At 48.3% G+C, this 22,520-nt stretch overlaps 1 protein-coding gene across 1 annotated transcript in view; it reads right to left on the bottom strand.

Moving 5' to 3' along the window:
• Positions 1-7,551: 7,551 nt before the first annotated feature.
• Positions 7,552-22,520, bottom strand: part of MTMR9 (myotubularin related protein 9) — a 20,299-nt gene continuing 5,330 nt past the window's right edge. The window contains exons 4-10 of the mRNA XM_015623282.2: positions 19,428-19,601; positions 17,603-17,820; positions 16,561-16,722; positions 14,670-14,811; positions 13,315-13,535; positions 11,729-11,880; positions 7,552-11,281 (exon numbers count right to left, since the gene is read on the bottom strand). Coding sequence (XP_015478768.1) covers positions 11,118-11,281; positions 11,729-11,880; positions 13,315-13,535; positions 14,670-14,811; positions 16,561-16,722; positions 17,603-17,820; positions 19,428-19,601 — 1,233 coding nt within the window. The 3' untranslated portion in view covers positions 7,552-11,117. The remainder of the gene's footprint in view (positions 11,282-11,728; positions 11,881-13,314; positions 13,536-14,669; positions 14,812-16,560; positions 16,723-17,602; positions 17,821-19,427; positions 19,602-22,520) is intronic.

Here is a 22,520-nt window from a genome sequence, read left to right on the forward strand (position 1 = left end):
AGCACAGGAAACACTCGGAGGAGCTTAACTAAATCAAGGAAAAACAAACAAAATAAATGTCATAAAAAAGATTAGATATATTTAGGTCATCATTTTCATTCAGGACAAAGATGAACATTAAAGCAATTTCCTGAGAGGTGAAAACCTTTCCCAGAGCTCTGCTAAGCAAAATCCAACTCTGCAGTGCACACACAGAGATATCCCTGGCCTTGGAGATCAGAGGCAGAGCCAAGCACGTCTGACAGCGATTAACCCCATCCCTCCTGCCCGGCTGGGCAGGACACGGGCACAGCTCCTGGGCAGGAGGAGACCCTGCACAAAACCCTGTGCCCTGAGGTGCACCTCCACAGGGGGGAAAGAAACACTCTCAGGTTTCACCATTTCAAATGCAGGAATGGTTTTGTTCTCAAGCCTAAAAAAAAATTATATATATATTATTATTATAATCTATATTTATTAGATATTATATAATAATTATATTACATTATATAATATTATATACGAATTATATTATATTATATTATATTATATTATATTATATTATATTATATTATATTTATTATATTATATATCATATAATATCATATTATATTACATTACATTACATTATATTACATTATATTATATTATATTACATTATATTATATTATATTACATTACATTACATTATATTATATTACATTATATTATATTACATTATATTACATTATATTATATTATATTATATTATATTTTTATTATACTAATATATTACATATATTTATTATATATAAATAAATCCCTGTTATTTGTTGTGGATCTAAGATTTGACTCAGTTCAGGGTGGGGGCAGAGACTGATTATTTGGGTGTTTTTTTTAGTTTTATTTTTCTCCCTCTTCAAAAGTGCCAAACGCAATTGCTCAGAGGGCAAACAAAACAGGAATGGCCACTATTTGCAAGCATTCCAGACTAACAAATGGCCAGTTATTAAAAAGTCTTGGATAATCCTGGTGTTACAGGAGCTGGCTGGGGAAGCTGTGCAGCTCCTGCCTCTCAGTGCCTAATTGGGTTTGAAAGGCCTGTTAAGTACCATTGACCAGAGCAGATGTCTCTCTTGACAAGAGGGAAAGCTCCAGGAGGAAAAGAAACACAAAGAACCCTCTTGTTCCACTGCAGGGCCTGGGGAAAAAACATACTCAAAGTCCCTGGGGAGGCAAAGATGTGGGAGAGTCAGCAGAACTGATCCACCTGCTACAGACTGAGCAGGAGCTTCCCAAAGGTCAAATTTAAGGGTCATTGAATCCCATCTCAAAGCCACCAGCAGCCAGGCTGGACTACATGGAATCATGGAAAGGTTTGGGCTGGAAAGGACCTTGAAGCTCATCTCATCCCACCTCCCATGGGCAGGGACACCTCCCATGGGCAGGGACACCTCCCACTGTCCCAGGCTGATCCAAGCCCCATCCAACCCAGCCTTGGACACTTCCAGGGATCCAGGGGCAGCCACAGCTTCTCTGGGCACCCTGTGCCAGGGCCTCCCCACCCTCACAGGGAAGAATTTCTTACAGAGAAATGATCTCTGTGGTCATTTCCAAACTTACCCGTGCTGTGATTCCATGCCAGTTACCTTAGACCTGAATCATGGCACGTCCTCAGCAATCCCTGCTCCAGTCTGAGCAGTCTGCACCAAGTGGAAGGAAAGCAGGAGCCTCCAGCACAGCTCCATGGCTGCTCTCACAAGGGCACTGTGGATCCAGCCTGGCAGGGAGGGCAAACAGAGCTTGTTGGAGTCTGAGATACAGAGTGTTTTGTTTCTAATACTTAGTTCTGGGATCCAAAGAAACACTGAATTTCATATAACATGAAATTCATGAGGATGTTTTCATGGTGATACATGAGAACAAACGTTAAAGTTAAATAGAAAAAGTGTAAGTGTGTAGATTAGAAAGTTTCCTAAATCACTGGGTGAAAAAGTTAGTTTAGAGAACAAAAGACAAGATGGAGGATTTAGGGTGTTGTCTCTTGTCCTTCTTCTTCTTCTTCATGTTCTTCTCCTAGAGGTTTTTGGGTGGTAGTAAATTATTGGATAGAGAATGCCACAGTGCAGCACACAGGTGTTGGGTCATTGGGTCACTAAGAAAAGTAATTGAGTTGGCATCTGTTAATTGGGTAAATGGACATATAAAAGACCTTGAAAAGAATCTTTGTTAGCCATTTTTCCCCTTTCTATCATAGTGCACATAGCTCCTTGTACCTGATAAGGAAAGAATAAACAACTGAGACTGAATAAGAGAAAACTGCCTCCCTCCTGTCAATCCTCAGTTCAAAGGGAAAAAGAACCTAACCCAAAAGTCCCTAACAAGACAAGGGCTCACCTGGAGTTCTGCAGAGGGAGCAAGGGAAGATCCTGTTGTTCCCAGAGCACTGACACAGACCAGCAGTTGAGCAAAAGGGATTTTTCTGCTCAGGAAAGGGAGTGCATGGAGCACTGGTGGTTTCACTGTATCTGATCACTTGACTCAATGTAAATCACAGAATTATTTAGGCTTGAAAAGAGATCCAGAATCATCAAATCCAACCTGTGGCCTTGTCTCCAGCCCTGAGCACTGAGTGCCACATCCAGTCACTCCTTGGACCTTCAGGGATGGGGGCTCCAAACCTCCCTGGGCAGCCCATTCCAATGCCTGACCACCCTTTCCATGGAGAAATTCCTCCTGATGTCCAACCTGAGCCTCCCCTGGCACAGCCTGAGCTGTTCCCTCTCCTCCTGTCCCTGTTCCCTGGGAGCAGAGCTGACCCCTGGCTGTCCCCTCCTGTCAGGGAGTTGTGCAGAGCCAGAAGGGCCCCCTGAGCCTCCTTTTCTCCAGGCTGAGCCCCTTTCCCAGCTCCCTCAGCCTCTCCTGGTGCTCCAGCCCCTTCCCTGGACACAAAGTAAAGCTCTCTCCCAGACCCAGATCACTCCAGGCTGGCAGAGCCCCCAGACTGACAGGGAAGCAGAAGTGATTCCATAAACCAGCTCCCTCCTCCAGCACTGAGCCAAGCACCTGGAGCACCAAACTGGCACAAAATCTGCAAAATGGAGCTTCCAGCAAAGCTGGCCCTGAACTGCCTGATCCTCCAGGTTCAGCTGCAATCCAAGGCCTCCCAGATAGATCCCAGCTGGAAAACCCTCCTCCCTGAGCCGAGGAGGCTGCCAGCTTGTGAGAAAGAGCACAGAGCCCTCTGAGATAAGAAAGGTAAAACCGAGGACAGAGGCTGGAGTGTCAGGATGTGATAGGCAGCAGCTCAAGGGGACAAGAGGAAAAACATCAATGTGGGAAGGCAGAAAATCCAAAAGGGGAGAAGACTGCATCCCAGTGGGATGATGGCATCTGAGCAGTGTGGAATGCCAACAAGAGCTGAAGCTGACACTCCCACCTTATGAACCCCCCTGTGGGCAGCACAGACACCTTGGGTGTCTTTCTCTGTGGGCAGCACAGATGTGCAGCTCACTAGGTCAGGCTGGACAGGGCTTGGAGAAGCCTGGGATAATGGAAGGTGTCCCTGTCCATGGCAAAGGGTGGAATCAGATGATCTTTATTGTCTTTTCCCACCCAGTTTGTGATTCTGTCACAGTCCTCGCCTGTGTGTGTCCTCAAATTATTTAAATTGGAAAAGCCCTTTAAGATCATCAAGTCCAACCATTCCCCAGCACTGCCAAATGCACCACTAAACCATGTCCCCAAGTGTCACATCCACACACCTTTGGAATACTTCCAAGGGTAATAATTCCACTGACTCCTTGGGCAGCCTGTTCCAGTCCTGCTCACAGAACCTCCATGTGTGTCAGCAGATGCCCCCAGGAGTGCTCCAGGGGGAGAGGGAGGGGCACAGGCTACCCAGGAGTTTGCATGTTCTATATTTTTCATGTTATCTGGATTTTAAGGTTTTGTGGGTTGGTTTGTTGCCTGATCTATGACATTTTTTAAATATAGATCCCTGTCCAAACAAGACAGAGATCCATGTCTGCAAACATGAAAAGCCAGCCTGAGGTTCAGAGACAGGCTAATGGGTGAATATTGGAAATACAAACCAAGGGGAGGGAAGCAGGAGACATTCCAACATCCTTCCTCTCAGAGGCAGCGTGGTGCCATGGCTCCAGGGGCTCCACGAGTGCCCTTCTCACTCTCCCCACTCTCCCCCACTGCCTCCTTTCTCATCTTTCTCTCCCTTGCCGTGCACAAGTGCTGCTCCTTCAAAGCTTTCTGCAGCAGCCCCTCCCAGAGCCTGGGGCTTGGTGTCCCTCCCATCCCTTCCCACACGCGGGGGTTTTGTGGTCTCCTCCTCTGCCCTCTGCCCTGCTGAACCTGCAAACCCTCACCACCCACTGTGCTTGGAGAGCTCAGGGCAAGGAGCTCTTCCCAGTGGAGACACACCAGGGATGTGCTGTCCCTTTGGTTTGTCCCCTCTGCTGGGACAAGGCTCTGCCCACGGGGTGGGATTGGTGCAGAGCAGCTGCCTTTGGTCCCTCTGACAGTGCCAGAGGTGCTGAGTGCAGGGTTCCTGTAAGGTGGCAGTGGGGAAAGGATCAAGGTGTGTCTGCTCTCCTTTTAGCTCACAGCTTCTCTGGGCACCCTATGCCAGGGCCTCCCCACCCTCCCAGGGAACAATTCCTGCCCAATATCCCATCTATCCCTGCCCTCTGGCAGTGGGAAGCCATTCCCTGTGTCCTGTCCCTCCATCCCTTGTCCCCAGTCCCTCTCCAGCTCTCCTGGAGCCCCTTTAGGCCCTGCAAGGGGCTCTGAGCTCTCCCTGGATCCTTCTCTTCTCCAGGTGAGCACCCCCAGCTCTCCCAGCCTGGCTCCAGAGCAGAGGGGCTCCAGCCCTTGGAACATCTCTGTGGCCTCCTCTGGACTCTCCAGCAGCTCCACGTGGGTTTTCACCTTACAAATCCTCCCTGTGACTTAATTTACTCGGAGCATCAATGCCACGTTTAACACCCCTGATGCTGACTCAGCCTGCAGGGCTCTTCCCTCCTGGCTGTGTCAGCTCCAGACATTTCTCCAATCCCATGTGCCACGTGGAATCAGAAAGAGCTGGACCAGCACAAGTGAGGAGGGAAAAAGGAGGCGGAGGAGAGCAGAACAGAGCTTTAATTGAGGATTGCCTCAGCCCTCCCCATTGTGAAATGACAGCATTGCCAACTGCTGGCAGCACAGCCAGGACTCTCCGTGTGCTTGACGTTGCACAAGTGGCTTTTAAGGATCTCTGGAAGAAAATATTTTTCCCAGCAAGGCACAGGTTTGTGTTTTTTGTGTTTTTATTCCCTGAGGGAAATGTACAGAGACCTGTACTTACCCCACTGTAGTACACATTGCTGCTTTGTCCCCAAAACAACTGATGGATGTGTCTGCCCCCATCCCTAGAAGTGTTCAAGCTGGACCCCCAAAAATATGGAGCACAGTACAAAGAAGCTAAGTAGTTCTCTGTTAAAAAAACCAAACAACCAAAAAACAAAACCAAAAAACCCCAAAAACGAACCAACTCAAACTCTGGAACAACTTTTATTCCCGCCATAAATGTTTTATTTTGTTCCACCACGTGCTCAGAAGCCAAACCCAGAAGAATCTCTGTAGAAATGCTGCACTTACCTTGCTGGGGCATCCCAACAAATGCTTTCCATGTTAGGAAGGAACAGCAGGAAGCACATTTCCTTTATCTCTTGTACATCTGAATGAGCCACTTGCCAAAAGAGCCTTTTTCCTTCACACAGTGACCACAGACTCCACCTTTCAAACCTGAAACCATCCCCCAAGCAGAACCAGAACCAACTGGGATGTCCAAACTGCTCATGTCAATGAGCTCAGTCCAACCAAGCTATAAAAACCACTATTTTAGTGACTACACTGGGGTTTTTAGTGGTTTAACTACATCTGTGCAGTGCCCAGGTTGTCTGCCAGTATTTTAAGATCCTGAGGGAGCGGATTTGGAGCTTTAAGAGCAAACCCTCCATGAGCTGACCTGCAGCATCAGATAAAGCACCCAAAACCATCAGCAACACCCTCCCTAGAGAGCATGGGAGGCTCATCAGCTCAGCTCTGCAATACAAACACCAGGGGCTCCTGGTGACATTTCCAGGGCAGGGGATGCTGTGAGCAGCCCAGCACAGCCCAGCATCCCCAGTTCCAGCCACTGCAACGGGAATTCCTCCTCATTGTTTCCCCTCTCACTGCTCAGAGGAAAATGGGCAGCATGGAAGAGATTCCTACAGTGGCATTGAGCAAAACCACCTGGGATTTCCAAGAGAAAAATCCAACAGACTCCAGAAAAAGTTAAAGAAATATTTCAGCACTTGCTTGGATGGATTCCCCAGCCCTGGAAGTGTCCAAGGTCAGGCTGGACAGAGCTTGGAGCAACCTGGGACAGTGGAAGCTGTCCCTGCCCATGGCAGGGGGTGGAACAGGACGACCTTTAAGGTCCCTTCCAACAAAACCCACTCAGTGATTTTTTAGTTATTCACCACCCCCCACCAAAAATGAAGTTTAACCAAAATCAGACTGCCTGATCATTGCTGAAAATATTTTAAAACTGACCTATTCTGTTTCCGCTGTGACTTTTTGCACAAATAGTAGCTAGATATCAATCTTTTCACATCAAAACCTTCAGCACCCATCCCTGTGTTATCTCAGGGGCTGCACAGGCTGCAGGGCAGCACAAACACCCCCAGCCTCCATCTGCTCCAACCCCAAAAGCCACAAAAACTCATCACCTTCCCCAGGAGCTGCAGAGACCACAGGGAAACAGATGGCCCAGAAGTTCCCAGGCTCCTGACTCACCAGCCAGGAGAGATCCAGGAGTTCCCACAGTTCCCAGGAGCTGTTTGTTCTTTTTGTGTTCCTTCCCCTGGCACCAATGTACCCCCCCTGCCTTAAAACCAACCCCAGCCACTGATGGAGCTCAGAGTCACACCATGGGTTGGGTTGGAAGGGACCTTGAAGATCATCCAATCCCACCCCCAGCCATGGGCAGTGACACCTTCCACTATCCCAGGCTGATCCAAGCCACATCCAACCTGGCCTTGGGCACTCCCAGGGATCCAGGGGCAGCCACAGCTTCTCTGGGAACCTGTGCCAGGGCCTCACCACCCTCACAGGGAACAATTCACTCTTAATATCTCATCCAAATCTCTCCTGTTTTCGTTTAAAACTACTCCCCCTTGTCCATTCTCCATCCATCTTCCTGCAAGGCTTTGCTGCACTCCAAGCCCCTCTCCCTGTGAACATCCCTGCCCTTCAACACCAGGATAAAAAGATCAATACCAGTATAAAACCTTGGCTAATCAAACTGTTTATCCAACATATGCAGAGCTGCTGTCCAGGGCCCGAAGCCATTGGAGCTGAGCTCTGCATGCCCCTCATGGTCTCATCCTTCCTTCATCTCCCTTCTGCCACCACACGGCTGTTCAGCTGTAAAATAAAACACAGTTGAGCTGCAAGGAGCTAAAATTTCAAGGAAAAGCTTAATCCAAGTCACACCCACCCACATCCCTCCAGTGGGAAGCAAAGGACAAAGGAATAAAGACGATTCAGAGGTGTAATTAAAGAACTTTTTAGTCTTCAATGTTTTAATTTAAACAGACACATCTACTATGCTCTCAATATATCTACAGCAAAGTTTACAGCCACTTAGTATCTGTTTTGTTCCCCCCAAATGGCTGAACCTTGAGCCATCATCTTCTTTTTCCACACATTTGTTACTTTTTTGTTGTTGCTGTTGCCATAAATTCCACAGGGCAGCAGCTGGGATTCTGTACACAGACAGCAAATACCTAACACCAGCACACAGCTCCCAGCCCTGGCATTTCAAATTGTACAGGAAAACAAAACCAAGACTGATGCAGCAGCCAAGTCCAAGTTCCAGATGTTCCATGCAGTTCCAGCTGTTGGTGCACTCATCACCTGAACGGGCAGCAGTGCCCACACAGCTCACACAGCGCTGCCAGGACAGAACACAGGCGGGGATGGGACAAACCTCACCCCTCACACGACCACAGCACCGCCCAAGGCTTGAGCAAAGCACACATGAGACACCAAAAATGCAGTACAGTGCAATTTTAAGTTAGATCCTATGCAACAGGGACAATAGTGCACGTCAAAACCAGCGCCACATTCAAGAGTTAATCGATACAATCAAAATATTGAAGGTACGTGTTTCGTATTTCCCTTATGAAAACTGTGCAAGTTAGCTCCTTTTCCCTTCTCTGTTTTTGGTAAATGGCAGAGTGTCCTCGTGGATTGCCCCCAGAATTTGGAGGTGGGGCTTTCAGTGTCCAGCTTGTTACACAGAGTGTGTGCAAAAGAGCAGGAGCGGGGTGGCAGCGAGGGCGTAAGGCAGTGGCACAGGGAGGAGCCAGAGCTGGGCACTGCCCCAGCTCAGGAAGACACAGGGAATCTGCAAACTGGGGGTCACGGGGCAGGGATCCCCCTCTGAGGGACCAAACCCACCACTGATATTAAACCTGACTTAACAGGGGAGGCAAGCAGCAAAGCAAAGAATGGGAGCGATCTGCTGTGAATCTGGAGCTCTGGGAATGGAAAAGCTCCAAGGGAATGTGGGAGCAGCATGGCAGGAGAGCTCTGGGAAGTGTCCTGTCCCAGGAGAACCCACACCACCGCACAGCTTGTCCCCACTCCATCTCCTGCCAGCCCTCCCAGGCCTGTGCCACAGGGACAAGGTGCTGCATGGCCCAGGAACCGTGGAATAAACTGCTCAGAAGGACACCAGCACTGCCACAGGAAGGCACATTCCCAGGATCCACCTTCCCAAGGCACACACAGAGCTTGGGTGTGGATTCAACGCAAGTGGAGGCTGAAATTGATGCCAGCTCAGAGGGAATGTGCTGCCTTTTGTTGGCTGTCACAGCTGGTTTCCCAATTTCCTCGGATGCCTGCAGTTTGCAGGAGAGGCTGGAGCAGCCAGGCAATTAGATCCAAAAAAACCCTCTCTGCTTCTCTATTATTTAGCTCAATCTATAATTACTGTGTTATGCAATTCCCTAACCTTTAGGAGTGTTTTATCTATACTCTATTACAGGGAAAACAGTGCCTTCTGAATCCTTCCCATCTGGCTGGGGATAATGGATTTCAGATGGAGAAATTCGGAATGGGGTTGGGAAACACCACCCAGGCAGGTGCAGATCCCAAAGACATCATTTCAACGGGTGAACAATCATTTTAGGGGCTCACATGAGCAACATTCCCAGAGGAATCTCTGGGTTTGGAGGAGGGAACAGCCTGATTCTGCCTCCCCTGCCATGCAGAGTAGATCCCCAGCCACCCTGAGCAGCATTCCGTGTCACACTGGATTTAGGGAACAAGGCTCCAAAACTAAAAATAAATTGGCATTGCAAGCAGGAGGAATCACTCTTCTGCCTTCAGTGAGCAGTGTTTTAAAAGGGATTATGTTATTCTTTAAACCAGAGGACTTCAGGGCTAAGTTTAGCTTAGGCAAGAAGGAAATAATTAAGGAAATAAGGACTGAACAAAAGGCATTAAGGAGCACTTGACCACTATCACATGATTTTACAGCATTTCCTTGGTTATAGGATTTTCTTAGACTGTATTTAGTGGCTACATGATTTTTGCAGGTTCCTGCCCAGCTACAACTACAGATCCTGCATTTTCACACATACCTATGTGAAGTGGCTTTTAAATAAAGGCAGCTTCATTCCATAAACCTGGAAGCTCAGCAGTTTCCAGAGGGATCCCAGGGCTGACCTACTGCAGCTCTGTTCATTCCAGCAGAGCCAGGCTAACAGGAAGCTCTTTTCTGGATAATCCCAGCCTCATGTGCTGCTGTCAATTCAACTTTTCCCAGTCCTGTGGAGCTACCCATGGAATCAAGCTGAAAAAAATGCCTCAGGGAGTATTTCAGACCTACCCCTACCTGTCTTTTTAAAGAAGAAAAAAAAATCACAAGAGAGTACTCTGATTTTATAAAAAGCAGATTGAAGCCACTGAAATGGAAGAAGCAGCTACAAAGTTAAATGGGAAAAAGCTTATGCCTAAAGTCTTTAAGCAGTTTTAGCAGCCACAAATCATCTGAACTCTTTTTTTTTTGTAGTGTGATGGCCCCTTCATCTACAGCAGATCTGTGAGGTCACCTGAACTTCCAGCTTCTGCTTTTGAGGTTCCACAAGATGGGCATAAGAGCACAAGAAGGAAAAGCACACCAGGTGCAACAAAAGTGTTTTGTGGAGCTCTGAATGAAGTGCTGCTCTTGCACCCTGGCAATGCTGTGAACCTGGCCAGGTGTCCAAACCCAGCCAGGGGGGATGGAATTTCCAAGAAGGCAGCTTGGCTCTGGTTTAAAGGACAGCTCTGAGCCCTGTTCTGCAAGTGAACACCCCCACCAACTACTAAACCTTTCTGTTTTCCAGGTAGAATTAAAAAAAAAAAAAAAGTTTGTTCCTCCTTAGGAGATCCTTGTCCACGAGGGACAATTCCACCTGAAGGCAATGGCTTAAACATTAGCAGCAGAATCTCTCCTTCAATTCTGTATTGCACTGAAATGTCTTGCTCTGGTTTGGTGCTTAACTTCCTGCTCCCAATCCAATGCTGAACACAAAAACCCAAGTGTGAGATGTGAAGGTTACTAAGAGTATTGTGTAGACTGGCAGAACCTGTAATTTCATTTTAACAATTTCTAGATTTCCTAGGAAATTAAAGAACTAAGCTGCCTTACCTACTCTTGGAGAGAAAAGGTGCTTCTAGACAAAATGCCTTTACCTATCTATATAGAACTCTGTATTTTCATCCTGTGAGTGTTCAACAAAACCAGAAAAAGTCTAAAATAAATTGGAGACATCCTGTCTCTTGGCCCATTCTGGTCATCCACGCAGTTGGAGGTAAAGAGTTCCAGCTTCTGCTGACACTGTACCCAATTCTGAGACAGAAAAGCTGCCAAGAGGGGACATTGTGCCCAGCTGTGTCTTCTGTAAACAAAACAAAAACCCCTCCCAAAAAAGCAGGGAGGGTCATGGAGTGAAGGGTTCAGCAGTGGGAGGGTCAGCTGTACCCAAGGGCTCAGCAGAACATGCACTTTCCATGTTTCTTCCTCAATGTAAAGGGAAAAGCAAAGGCCTGAGGCAAAGCCCAGCTCAGGGCTCCTCCTGCACCTCCTCATCCGTCTCCAGCTCTGCCAGCTGCCGCCTCAGCGCGTTCACCTTGGCCTGCAGCTCCTTGTTGTACTTGATAATGTTGATCCTTTCTTCTTCGGCTTCCTCCAGGAATTTGGAAGGCCTGTTCCACCGCAGGAAGACACCTGGAAGCCCAGAGACACCCAGGTCACAAGGGCTTCTTGAAACAAGGAGGAATTCATCAAGGCTGTTTGCATTCCAGCAGCTCTCAAGCAAGGTGCACACAGTTCCCATTTTCTTCCCTTTCCCTCCCCCCTGAATGAAAGCCATTCCCCCTCCTCTCCAAGCTCACCATCCCATTCAACAAGGTTAATAAAACAAAAATGAGAAATGAGGGGGGGTTCATTCCCTTTTTTCCTCCCACACTTATCAGACCACACCATTTTCAGTCTCCAGCCTGCCATCAGAGCCTGCTTGTGTCGCTGTCATGAACTCCTCAGCACCCATGGGATGGGGAAGGTTTCTGCAGCAGGGAACCCACTGCACATGGATCCTCCAGAATGAGGCAATGAAGCCTGACAAAAATCACAAAAGAGAGATTGCCTGCAACAGGGAAAGCAAACCTGGCTCACCTTCCCAGAGCTGCAGGCTCTGTGGGGCCACAGAGGGCCAGATGACAAGGCTGTTGGCCTCATAAAGAGGGTTCTGGAACCTGCTCAGCTCTTCAGGCCTGTTCACCCAGGACCAGAGGGACATGGTCTTCTGAGGCAGCTTCAGTTTAGCCCTAAGAAACCCACAGGAACACGTCAGTTTTATACACTTGGATCTCTAAGGCTCTGGTTAGAACCACACAGACAAGGCCACAAGTTTTCCCACATGCTATTGCCCCAGATAATTCAAGTTAATCCCTTCATCATCATGGCACAGGGTGTAAACCTAAAGCAATTTACTCAGCCTGGCTGATTACAATTAGTTTTGAATAAAAGATGGGGAAATAACACTTGTAAGTTGGCTGCCTGTTGTCCAGGTGAAGAATCAGTCACCTGCCCACTGTGGTTTGAGTGCCAGGTTTGGAAAGGGATCAGGCTCCTGTGTTAAGGTAGAGCTGGGAGGTGGGGCAGGGCTGCGTCAGGGAAGGATGGAAATGGAATTCTCGAGCACATAAAAGCAGTTTTGTTGCTGGAATGAGCACGTCTGACAGGTCCCTCTGGTGGCAGGAAGGGACTGAGCACACAGAGTTGTTTTCCTGGGGCAATCCCACCTCCAGCAGTTACAGGGATCCCCATGCCTCAGACTCCAGCAAATCTCATTCTGCCTGCACTGGCAAATTGAGCTGCCAGCCAGGCAGGAGATTCACCACTCCTGTGAATGCTTCAGACAGCACAAGCTTAACATCAGACTTCAAGCCCTGCCTGTGCTGCCAGGCTGACGTGCTCAGATGTGACAGGAGGTTATTGCACATAACATTCAATACTCCTCCGAATTTCAGCTTATTGGTTCCAAGTCTAACCTGCTTTTGCAGATGACTGACTCAGCAGCCCTGCAGAAGGCAGCAGAGTCTCTTCTAGGCCCAGATTACTTTAAGGACAGGGAGGTTTACAGGAAGCTTTAAATTGCCTTCCTCCTGTGGAATATCACTTCTGCTTCTCCCTTCCTGTGCAGTGGCCTTCAGTCCAGCAGGAGACCCTCAGCCATGGCCTTACTGCAGCCAGGAGTCCTGAGGGCAGAACTGCCAAGCTCCAAACAGGAATCCAAACCTCCCTGGCAGCTGTGAGCAGCTCCAATCCTTCTCCCTGTTTCTACTCCCGGGGGAGTCTCAGGACCACCAGGCTACAGAGTCACATTCCTTCCTCACAGGTGAGGGACAGAACTGTCAGCTGTGGCCTTTGCCTGCCTCAACCTCCTCCTCCAGGCCTGCATGGACAAGTCTGCTTCCCACAGCTGTGACTCACATCAAACTCCAGCTGGTGGTTCTTTTATGGAAGAGTTTCTGTGTGAGAAGCTAAATAAACTGGTGATGGGTGGAGATTTTTGGCCAGGTTGGCCAGGGTTTGGAGCAACCTGGGATAGTGGAAGGTGTCCCTGCCCGCAGCAGGGGGTTGGAACAAGATGATCTTTAAGGTTTCTTCCAACCCAAACCATTCCATGATTCTGGGACCTTCTTTTAGTCAAATTCAGCCCAACATTTGAAGGATTCAAGTCAAGCCTCCTTACCAACCTTTCGTTTTCGTTGTTTCCCAGGAAAGTCCCGAACTGGGAAGCGTAGGCATGTTCAAACAGCGTGATGAGGAACTGCTCGTTGAACTCGAAGGAGCAGGGGAACTGCCGATGGATCTGCCACACACACTCCAAAAAAAGCAGGAACACCGGGGCCTCCCACTTCTGTTTGCTGTTGGAATAGGCTGACTGGGCACAGCGCTGCTGGAAAGGGTGGCCAGCCTGGAGGGAATCAGGGACACACACCAAGGAATGGGATGTGAGGACATGTGAAAAATCCACTTCAGAGAGAGTTCTGTCCATGCAACTGCTCAGGCAGCCAGGACCAAGCTGTTGGAAACCTCTGCTGGGACACCTCAAATCTGGGATTCAGTTTTGGGACCCTCCTGACAAGAAAGACATTGAGGGGCTGGAGCATGTTCAGGGAAGGGAACAGAGCTGGGGAAGGGGCTGGAGCACCAGGAGAGGCTGAGGGAGCTGGGAAAGGGGCTCAGCCTGGAGAAAAGGAGGCTCAGGGGGCCCTTCTGGCTCTGCACAACTCCCTGACAGGAGGGGACAGCCGGGGGGGTCGGGCTCTGCTCCCAGGGAACAGGGACAGGAGGAGAGGGAACAGCCTCAAGTCACACCAGGGGAGGTTTAGATTGGATATCAGGGAAAATTTCTTCATGGAAAGGTTTGTTCAGCCCTGGCTCAACTGCCCGGGGCAATGGTGGATTCCCCATCCCTGGAGGGATTAAAATGCCACATGGATGTGGCACTTGGGGACACAGATCAGTCGTGGCCTTGGCAGTCCTGGGGGACAGTTGGACTTGACAATCTTACAGACATTTTCCAACCTAAATGCTTCTGTGAGTCTGTGACCGATTTCCCTGCCTTTCTCAGGCTGTGTTTGATCAGAGAATGTGAGCAGGAACAAGCTGGGGTGGGTGCACTGGAGGTCCAGACTGCCAAGGTACAAAGAGCACAACTCAGGTTTTGTGGTTTGGTCTGAACAGTTTTCTCTAATGAGATGGAAGAGGTGAAACCTGGTCCAGGGGAAGGAGTCCCTGCCCATGGCAGAAGGTTGGAACAAGAGGAGCTTTAATGTCCCTTCCAAACCATTCTTGGTAAGAGATGCTCACTCTGAACACACAAAACAGGCAGTTCCCCAAAATCAAAAACCTGCCATGAGAGGCAGAGGCCTCAGGAGTGCCAGAGGGACAAATGACTCAGGTAATGATGCTGCTCTTTAGGACAAAGGACAGTCACACTCAGCAGGGCTGCAACAAGGCCCAACCTGTTGGCTGCCTCTCAGGCTATTTCCCAACCCCAGTGTCTCTGGAACTGGTTGCTGTTCTGTCCAGGGGAATTTCTTACCTGCAGCCATTCCCTCACTACAAGAGCCTCGAAGCCACGGATGGTCCTGCACCTTGGATCCAGGATGATCTGTGCCAGGGAAGTGACCTGGAGTGTGGAATCAGTTCCTTCACTGCCATGGACTAACACTGAAGCACCTTCCCTGGGAAAGGAGAAGGTGGGAAGGGATCAGAGTATGAATGAGCAGAACCCATCCCAGTGGATGTGGTTACATCCCATGGACATTGGGATTTTACACTACATCCCATGTTGCCAGTGTTGAGGTTTTGCTGCCTCTTTACCACCACTGCAGCCCCATCCCACATGGATCTCACCTGGATACCCATCAATAGCGACCTGAGCTCTGCATCACTAAAGGCTCAGTGTCTTGCTGAGCATTCTGGAACTCCAGATCCTTTCCCACACTCACAGAAGGTGCACAGTGAGACCTCCCTTGTGGTTCTCACTCTTTGGGATTAGCATCCCTTTGAGTTACAGCTTGGAAGGGGAAATCTTCCCATTCCACCCCTGCCATGGCCAGGGACACCTTCATTATCCCAGACTGCTCCAAGTCCCACCAGCCTGGCCTTGGACACTGCCAGCAATGGGGCAGCCACAGCTTCTCTGGGCACCCTGTGCCAGGGCCTCACCACTGTTATAATACAGAGTTTCTCCCTAATATTTAATCAAAACCTTCCTTCCCTATCTAATCTTCCCCTTTCTCTACACTACTTTTCTAACACTATTTTCCCCTTTTTCAGACTTTTAAGATACTGAAAGATCTGTCCCAGCCATTCATTCCCCATGGAGAACACAACAGAACACTCTGTCAGCCCAGCTCTGACCTCCAGGCTCCGAGTGAGGCAGGTCAGGCACCTGGAACTGACCTGCCACGGCTCCAGGTAAACACAAAAAGCAAAGCTGAGATTAAAAATGATGAAATCAGCCACTGTCCCAACAGGCAGAAAGGTTTCATCACTGTTCTTTCCCACCACATGCTTGCGGGAAAGAATTTCAGATAAAACTATTGATCCAGAGCAATCTTTTCCTGGCACAGCCAGTAATGAAAGCAGCACTGTCAGAGCTTTTAAAAAGCACAGAGCTCCCACTTTAATGCAGCAGTGCTGTTTCACCACTGAGCCTGCATTTCAGCTGCTTGTGTGCCTGCAGAACACATTCCCCAGCTCCTATGAAAAGCCAGGTTTTCCCTAAATTTTGGGATGGGCTTTTCCCACCCAAAGCCACAGATAAAACCAATTTGGATTCCAGCATCTGGCCTTAGAAACCCTGGCACCTGGCAGCAAGTGTTGGCTCTGCAGCCTGAGGTATGAGCACAAGTCAGCTGAGTCAGCAGCATTTGTGAAAGAAATGTCAGGTTAAAAGAGGTCACAAGCACTTAAAAGGGATGAGCAGGATTGCCTGGATAGGGCTGTGGGGATAAAAATATAAGAGGGGAAAAGCACTGGAGCAGTTCCTGGGGAAAACAAGGAGATGACATTGTTTTAACCTCTAGAAGTGAGGTGTGGTATTGGAAATTTGCAGCTGAAAAGAAAAAAAAGACTTCTTAAAAAAAGAAAAAGACATCTCTGTGTCCCCTTTTCCAGGCCATCAAACAGCATTTCAGATGGACCCAATTTAAACTAAACCTTCAATAAAACTCTCTAAATTAGCTTGGCTGCAACAGACACAGGAATACACCTCAAACACATGATCCAAAACCTTTTCTTAGCTGAGATTTCCTCCCTCCTCCTGATTTATTGGAGGAACATTCCCTCACCATGAAGAAACAGAATCTTCCATGGGTACAAGTGAGCCAGACCACAGTGGGCAGTTACTGATACTGCCAGAGGTATTTAATGAGCAATCTGTAACCAGTGAATGAGCAACCCAAGACTTTCTGCAGGACATTTACCTGTCAATGCACTGAGCAGCCAGACAAGCTGCAGTCAGCAGCTCCTTGATGTGACTGAGCCAGTTGGAAGCCTCCAGTTTACTGAGCCAGCGGTCCATGTTGTGTGACTGGTCATTGCAAGCCTCCACCAGCTTGATGAAGCTCTCCTGCAGGATATGAAACCTTTGGGAAAAGGGAAACATTGTTGAAAGCACAAGCAGTAACACAGGAAAAAGAGGACATGCATTATTTAGTGTTTGTACATTCTGTTTATTCACTCTTTGATGCTGTAAATAATCAACAACAAATGTAAGTTCACATAAAATCTTTAGAAACAAAACCACACAGTTCAAGTACTTGCCAGGAAATTCCTTATTTAAACTGCTCAAGAGCTGGCCTACAGCTCCAGTTACATTACTGCATCCATGTGTAGGATTCCCCCAAATTAAAGCTTTAAGAGAAGCTGAACAAGGCCAGACTAAATCTAATTTAGTAACCTGTCTCCAAATGGCTGAACAGCATCAGATGTCCAGAGAAAAGCACTGGATCACAGAACCATGTCATGGTTTGGGTTGGAAGGAAACTTAAAGATCATCTCAATTCCACCCCCTGCCATGGGCAAGGACACCTCCCACTAACCCAGGCTGCCCCAAGCCCTGTCCAGCCTGGCCTTGGACACTTCCAGGGCTGGGGCAGCCACAGCTTTTCAGGACAAATCCTTTGGATAAGAGGAGTGTGACAGCCACAGAACAAACCCTCCCCAGCAGAAGTTTTCTGGCAAGACACCCGCTCCTTCCTGTGCAGAGGGGAACACAGGAAGGCTGAAGTGTGACTGAAGATCGTCATGAAAAGAAACAGCACAGGGAGATGCCTGAAACCTACAGCAGGTTGCTCAGAACAAGGAACCAAACCAAAAACCCCCTTATCATCCTGGTTTTGCCACAGAAGGAACATGACCCTGCTGCCAGGAACCAGGATACACAACTCTTCTTACAAGAGCAAACACTTCATGGAGGTATCACTGCTCTGCCAGTACGACCTGACACAGCCTGATCTCACCCACCTCTCGATATATTTGTGAATCCTCCTCCACTGGGGATAGTGGACTTCTTGTTCAAAGCCCCCTCCCTTGGCCCTGGCCTGCTGGGCAAGAGCCAAAGGCCGTGTGTCGATGACGAAGCCGCGCCGGCCGGAGCGGAGCGTGGAGTTCACCAGCTTCTCGTCCTCCTTGCAGCGCCGCCCGTTGGTGCCTGTCAGGGGCTGGCTGCTCCTCATCATCGCCTGGGGAGACACAAAACCATGGATGAGGCACTGGAAGTGGAGAGAATTCTGACTGAAAGGCACCAGAGCGCCAAGCCTTGCCCTGAATCCCTCAGTTGTTTCAAGTTCGATGCTTCTCAAGGATTGAATGAATCTAAAACTGAAGTAGAAATCCTCAAATCCAGCACTCGTTTGGCTGGGCAAGTTTTAAATGCCAGGCATCATCTTAGAGGCTATATCCCTTCAGTTATGCCTCAAGTACCATCTTTGTGAACTACTGAGCTGCCTTCCTGCTGATGGCTCCTTTACAAGCCCTGGCAGTGTTATAAATCCCTGGAAGTGTTCAGGGCCAGGCTGGATGGGGCCCTGAGCAGCCTGACCTGGTGAGGAGCATCCCTGCCCATGGCACAGGGTTACAACTAGATGGCCCCTAAGGATCCTTCCAACCTAAACCATCCTGTGATTCCATGAAATCAACTTTTTCAGGATTGGCATTTTCTAGGTCTATTCCCAACTCTGTTCTTAAAACACTCAAATTGGTCATGTGTTAGAAGTGACATTTTTACCCTGTGGATGGACTAATAAACCTCAAGTCCACAGACTGATGAGCTGAGATTTCTTTTCAGCAAGTGCCTTTCAATTCAGAAGCGCCCCAGCAGCTCAAATCATAACAGAAATGTGAGGGCAGCCAGTCAGCACCCCCAGGTACAGCTGAGAACTCAGAGCCAGGAGGGCAATGAGAGTGACAGCATTACTGTCACAACTGCAACACTCTGAGCCAAATACTGTTGTACTCCTCACATGAAACATGCACAATTTGGAGGGAAAACCGAGCAAAAATATTCCTTCAATGGTTTTCTGATAAGCTGAGAAAAAGCAAAAAGCACAATTGATGTGGAGTAGGTGGCTGGCTGCTTTTAAAGCAAAGAAAATCCCAAGGTGCTTCTGAGTCAGAGTAGACAGCTTCAAATCAAAGGTTTACAAATCTTGGCCAAATCACTCAAAGGTGAGAAGGCATTAGAGCATTTGTGGAGACTGCATCAAGTTTAAAAGCTGCAGGTTGGACATCCCAGCGTCCTCAAACTGGTTACATCAGCAAGAGACACAATTACACAACACTTTCATGCCGTGCATTTCTTAATTATAATGTATCAGTCACTCCATTAGATTGTGGATTGTCAAAGTCTGCAAGACTTTGCTACTCCTGAGCCCAGTTTCCCTGCCAGGCTCAGAGAACAGATTGTTCTGATCCTCCTTGCACAGTCACACAGCGTTGGCTCTGCTGTCACCAGGGCTGTGACGAAGGCCCACCGCTCACAGACAGGACAATGTGGCTCCTGCCATCCTTTCCATGAAAACTCTTGGCAGACACAACCAGCCAGGGTGCCAGCAGTGCCTTTACAAGCCTCATCTTGTTCTTACTGCTGTAAACGAGCTCCTGCCATGCACATTCCCAACCAAACAGATTAATGGCTATTTCTAGGATGGAGATTACTCATTCCATCACCCAAAACCAGCTCCACTGAGGAAGCTGGAAAATAAACCAGGAGCTCTGTTAAATCCAGAGCACGAAACCAAGAGATTCCCACACTTCCTTCAGGCACAAGCACCCCTCAAACCCAGCTCACCATCCCGTTTTTCTTGTGGTAGTAGCTCAGCACTGGGAAGCGGCCGCCGTGGCGGAACAGGGCGACTTTGCGGAGCGCTTCATCATCGATGGACTTGGGGACAATGGCAACTGGAGGGTAGGAGGGACACACAGAGAATTCCTTGTTCACATAGCTCAGGCGCCATTCATTGGTCTGAAAAACACCACAACACAGCTTTGGGTCAGAAAAGACATTATATGGGAGAGGTAACAGGGAAGAAAGACTCCATGCACGGGCTAAGGCACACACACAGAGCCCTATTTGTGACCTGCTCCATTTGCACAAATTGTGCACAAATTGTCCACAAATTGTCCTTTAAGTAGCCATTTACAGGGTTGTTGACTCATTAGTTTTTCCAGCAGATCCCTTTCTGCTCCCTGCAATCACCTCCTTGCAGCAGCTCCCAAAAGCTCACTCCCCAGAGTGCAGATAAAGCTTGGAAGCAATGGAAGAATGATCAGGTGCCTCTGGGTCTTGAGCAACAGTTCCACCTCTGGTTTATCCACATCCTCAAACAGCACCAAATAAGCCCATGTGGGCAGAAATGGGTGATTGTGGCTGTAAATGTTTTCACAGGCACAGCAGACAGCAAGGGGAGACCCCACAGAGAAACGTATTCCCACAAAAGGGAAAAGTTAAAAAGGGGGAAAAGTTAATTCAGACACAGGGAATATTGGCCCAGCTCTTTATCTGTGCTGAAAGAAGAGTTCAGAAGACAAAGGTGGTCAAGAAAGGCAAGAATTTCCACCCACTCCAGATGTTGCAGCTGCTTTGAGGTTAACATTTCAATTTAAACATCCCCAGATTGATTCTTTTCTGTGGGCTCAGTGGCAGTTCTCCCTCCTAAAGCACCTTCTGGAAGCAGCCCAGCACTGAGGCTCATCATGAGCTCCTGTGATGTAACTTCTCCAGCTCCCAACAGCCTGGGAAAGAAGTGCTGAGTGTGGCACCTCACAGGCACTTGGCATGGGAATTCCAGCTACCTGATACCAGGGTCACACACAGGCCTTGGCTCCAGCTCAGGGAAAAAGGTCAATGAGGAGTTTCTGCAGCAGGGAGAGACCTCAGATCCATCAAACCTCTGCTCATCTGGGTTCAAGGAGAGTTGGAGGCAGACCAAAAAGGCAGAGGGATAAAAGGCAGGTAGGACAAAGTGAGAGAAAAGCACCACAGCTGAACTAGGCTGTGACAAAACACATGAAGTCCACATCAATTCAGGTCTGTTGACTTAACATGAATTAATTGACATGAATTAACTGCACATCTCTGATCTTCAGAATCCCTTTCTTCCAGATCCTTACTACCTCCTGCTACACACCTCTGATAAGCTACCTGCTTATCTAAATCCACCTGACTGGCTCACTGGTCCAGAGGAAAACAGGGATAAATTCAGGAATGTCCTCTGGCAATGAAGCCTTTCCATCCACTGAACAAGCTGATCTGACTCACAGCACTATTTCAGCAGCTCCAAGGCTTGGGATGTGTGGCTTAGGAGACAGGAAAATAGTCCTTTTTGGTGGCAGCCTAAAAAAGATGCTGGGAAAAAATAAATATCAGCATCAAGAGCAGCAACTGCTGCCTGTTTGCAGCAGCCCAGCTGGACAGTTCTGCACCATCCCTGCTATAACCTTATTTCATTATTCATTAGCCTCAAAACAGCTCCTCTGAACAGCTCCATTTTATAAAAAGCAGAGCTTCTCCCAGATGCAAAGTCAAATTGCCTCTGGGCATCGTGTTATGAGCAGAGATGAAAACTTCTGGGACACAAAAGGGATGTGGCTGGTCACAGCTCCAGCTTTTAATGAACCAGCAATGGGATTTTTAATAAGGATTTTGGGGTGTCTGTGTTAATTTACATAGGAGGGCGAGCAGTTTGATTCCCATGAAAAAAATATGCACGGATCTGAAATATCAAACTGATAAAAACCTCACTGTGACACAGGATGTGGAGAAGGCAAAAGCAGAACTCTGGTGTGGGAGAGTGGCTGCCACTGGCACCACCAGTATGGAAAGGAATGGAGGAGCAGCAGCTGACTGAGCCCCCAGTCTGGTAATTTAACCCTGCCCACAACCTGCTCTCCTCCCCACCTACACCAGAGACAGGAGCCCGATCCCGTTATGTCATCCCGGTGTAATTTCCACGGCAAGGAGGAGGGGCCTGGCAGCACTTGGCACCATTTGTCTTCCCTCCAACAGCTCCTGCTGCAGATATTCCATTAACCCCTGTACTGCCAGCTCCAGACTGCCCAAACCAGCTCCTTTAGCTTCGGCCTGGCTGGGATTGGGAAGCAGAAAGGGCCATCGGTGACTGGAAGAGCGAGGCAGCAGCAGAGGAAGAGGAAGGACTGCAGGGAAAGGGATGAAGGGAGATCTCACTTTCAACCAGGTAATTGTGCTGTGTGAAACTCAGGGAGTGCAAAGTGAACCCTTAGTTCTCCCAGCAAGACATCTGAGCTTTTAGGAATCAAAAAAAAAGTTAAGGATAAAAGCAGCAAAGGGATGAGGGCTGAGCAGAAAGGAGAGAGAACCCCAGAGAAAAAAGAAAGCAGTGATTTTTAAACCCAGCTCAGGATCAACTCTTGGATTTCTACTTTTCTTGTCCTAACACCTGTTTATAGAGACATTGATTCCCAAATGTCCAAGCTATCGTTCCTCCTAAAACTTAAAACTGCCAGGAGAGGTCGTTTTCCACAAAACATTGGGAAACAAGTCAAGCTCCACCAATAGACCTTAAAAAAAAAGTCAAGAATCCAGCAGGGATCTTGGGAGATGCTGCAAAGCAGCAAAGCCAGAGGCCATTCCCAAGGAACAAGCCCTGCTGGGATCAGATTGTGCATGGGCAAGGAGCAAAACAGATCTAAAGATTGAGGCTTGTCTGAAAAGAACAAAATTTGGTTCACAATTACCATTTAACCTGAGCCCAAACCCAGAAAATTCTGATTATTAAAAGGAGCTCTGACACGAAGATGAGCAACTTCTGAGTTGTTCAGAACCTTGAGATTGTTCCTGCTAAAATGGGAAAGAAAAGAGAGAAAAAAGGGGAAAGAAAAGAGAGGAAAAAGGGGAAGAAAA

The sequence above is a fragment of the Parus major genome, chromosome 3 (assembly GCF_001522545.3).
Source record: "Parus major isolate Abel chromosome 3, Parus_major1.1, whole genome shotgun sequence".
NCBI classification, from domain to species: Eukaryota; Metazoa; Chordata; class Aves; order Passeriformes; family Paridae; genus Parus; species Parus major.